Genomic DNA, 3,250 nt, shown 5'->3' with positions numbered 1-3,250 from the left:
CACAGAAATATTGTAGCATTGCCACTTAAAATGTTTCTGGGTGGACCATAAAGACTTATTAAACTACGTACCTCACACATGGCTATAATGAATGTGCTTTTTGTTAGTGAAAGACGCAGGGGAAAAAATCACCCTATGGGGTAAAATTCCTAAATATACCTTTCAGGGAAATTAAGTGCTGGCTTTTGCTTCAGGTTACCAGAGGTTAGCTTCTTGTCCTGTTGATTCAAAAAAAAAGTTGAAAATTAGCCACTTTTAATACTTGCCTGGACTCCAAAGAATAAAATACTTATGAAATAACCAGACAATGCATTTCTTGGAAATTCCAAACATACATGTCCCGTTACGTGCTTTCCAAGCTTGTCCTGAACATCTCCGCGTGTAGTAGGATAGAGCGACGTGCCTCGTGCTGCATGTCCTGTGAGACTTGGTCTGTGACTGATCACCGTGTTCGTTTTGTTTGCAGGGGTTCTGTATCTCCAGTATGGAGATGAAACCAAGCAGCTCAGGATGCCGAATGAAATCACAAGTGCAGACACAATCCGTGCTCTCTTCGTAAGTGCCTTTCCACAGCAGCTCACCATGAAAATGCTGGAGTCACCCAGTGTCGCCATTTACATCAAAGATGAAAGCAGAAACGTCTATTATGAATTAAATGATGTCAGGTGAGTAATTGTGCTCTGTGTGTGTGTGTGTGTGTGCGTGCGTGTGTGTGTCCACCGTGCTGCATTTAACATTGCCACTGTTTATACGGAGCCCTGATCTCTCCATGGCCCAGTGAAGAAAGCATTGCTATTACGCTGACTGGCAGGCCTCTCTCATCCAGGTGTGAATTCATTATCTGGTTTTCTATAGTTCACTCTATTATTCGCTAATCAGGTGTAGTTTACCAAGATGAGGAGAGATTTTTCCCACACAGTTCTTTGCATGTTGCATCTGAAAAGAACATAGGAAATGGTCCAGTCCACTGTTTATCTAAGACTCGTGGAAACTAAGGCCCAGGTGTAGAGACTGGCTCAATATCCTAAAAGCTGAAGGCACCACTTACCACGGGAACTTTCCCAGCTCCTTCTCATGGGCTCTTCCCCTCAGAGGCAGAGCCTACGGGCATTTTAGGGATGATCCCACTGAGTCATTCTTTACATGAGCAAGTTAGAATAAAAGCAGTGGACACCGTGATTTCCCCAAGAAAGGAGGCTGAGAAATAGGCTCCCTTTTCACTTGTTCTTAAACAGTTGGCCTTCACCAAAGGAGCTCACTTTCCAGGTGGGCTTTCTCTGGGGCTCCCAGTAGAGTGTGCTCTCAAGTGAGGCTATGTGGACTCTTGCTATTGCAGATGGCATGGAAATAAATGAGTCTTTATCCACCGTAGTGGGGCTGTGTATAGAGCGTCTGATCTGTCTCAGGCAAACAGCCCGAGAAACAAGAGTTAAACAGCACCAACAAGCAGTTGCTAGTATAGCCTCTAAATATTTTAGAACTTAAAAAAATTATTTAGTGACGAATCCAGGCTTTCCATTTGATGGAACCAGATAGTCACATGCATAAAAGTTAAGGGACTTATTTGGGATCGCACGGCCAGTTCATTACCAAGCCCCAAGCCTTCCTGTCCACATTCTTGGTCAAGAATTTTTTATTCCTTCCCCATCTCATCTGGGCCACAACTTGAATTTCTGGGCTCTCGCCCTATGGGGATAGCGGGCTGGCCTGTTTCTCCATTATGGAATTAGTAGAAACTACTTTTTAAAAATATGCCTCTAGTGCCTAATATAAACGAATATCTAACAATGATCACATTTGACATATTTAGGCACATATGAGTAATTTAGGGCTTTCAAAATTTGACACATGCCCTAAGGTAGAGGTGCTACATCTGTTGCACAACATTCCTGCTTTTAAAAAATGTGTTTAAATATTCATGGGTATTAGAAAATTCAAGTTTGTTTTTTGAAATGAATTATTAAGCATGCTGTCACACACAAAAAAAGGAATTTACAAAGCATAAACATGAGGCAATCAATGTTATATTTAAAGAGTATGTTTGCGGTAATATAATCCCCATGTAGTGTTTTTTACATGGATATGGTGTTTTACAACTCTTCTTGAATTTCTGCATTTTGCAGTTAGAGGAATTGACGGATAAGGTAATAATAAATAAGCATGAAACTAGGCAAAGCCACTTTCGATTATGGAGCTCAAGGATGATGAGATTATTACGAATAATTGGACCCCACTGTCTCGTAGCCCATGCAAGAATTTTTATATTACGATGAGTCACAATACTCTAGAGCCTTTCCCAGATCTTGAAGTATTATTACTGCCTCCTTTATGCATTCTTTGGGAGTGTCCTTAAGTAGTCACAGAGAAATAGGAGGGAGGACACAAAGGAAAGGTTCCCCAAACTTCCAAACTGTGACGATCTTCTTTAATGCAGTTTGGTTATATAGATGAAAACAGTGCCTGACAGAAGTAATCACTTTTAACATCGGGATTTACAGATAATATGTTTATATTTGCAAAAGTGATGATCTTGTCTAAACTTATGCTGCAGTAACTACTGATAGCCTGATTTTTTAAAAATCTCATTTAAAATACTTAAGTGGGAAGTCACTGATTTATAAATTCATCTAGAATTTTACTTTTCAGTGTTTCTGATTCACATAAAAATGGTTCTAAAAAAATTTAAGTAGAGAATGTTTTTATTTGGTGGCGAGTATAATGTTTATGTTACATAATCACGTGTATGTCTCTTCCAAAGATTTATTCTATTTCTTTGCTTCGATGCGTGAAATGCCCCAATTATATTTTATTTGAATGGGAGAATAAGTTCTCACCATCACCATTATATAGGGCCTTCCCTCCCCACCAAAAAGTACTATGTAGATTTTTAACTGAAGACAGTGGCTTTCATCCAAACCCAGAGACAAATTTCATTTCACACCCTTCAATATTTCTGAAGTGAGACTGTATTTGTTAAACATTTGGCTATTTAGTTATGGTTCTAGGTTCTCCATGTTTTCCTTAGAGAAATGCTACAGAGAGTTCAGGTTCATAAATGTTGCCGTAGTAAATGCAATCTGGGCCCTTACTCTTGGTTCATCTTGGACAAACATATTTCTAAATTAATCATAAACCAACCTCATGTATTTTCAACACCTTTAGAATCACACTAAGGTTTTTTTGTGTATGTGTGTGTGTGGCTCAAGTACTCTTTTCAGTTTCTTCACATCGTAACTGTGACTTTTCCCTC

The 3,250-nt window shown here is 39.4% G+C and overlaps 1 protein-coding gene across 1 annotated transcript in view; it reads left to right on the top strand.

The window, feature by feature from the left end:
• Positions 1-466: 466 nt before the first annotated feature.
• KIAA1217 (KIAA1217 ortholog) overlaps positions 467-3,250 on the top strand; it is a 105,415-nt gene continuing 102,631 nt past the window's right edge. The window contains 1 exon segment of the mRNA XM_023537186.1: positions 467-665. Coding sequence (XP_023392954.1) covers positions 511-665 — 155 coding nt within the window. The 5' untranslated portion in view covers positions 467-510.

The sequence above is a fragment of the Pteropus vampyrus genome, unplaced genomic scaffold (genome assembly GCF_000151845.1).
Source record: "Pteropus vampyrus isolate Shadow unplaced genomic scaffold, Pvam_2.0 Scaffold180, whole genome shotgun sequence".
NCBI classification, from domain to species: domain Eukaryota; kingdom Metazoa; phylum Chordata; class Mammalia; order Chiroptera; family Pteropodidae; genus Pteropus; species Pteropus vampyrus.
Note: the sequence above shows the minus strand (reverse complement) of the source record. Positions and strands in the feature narration are given on the sequence as shown.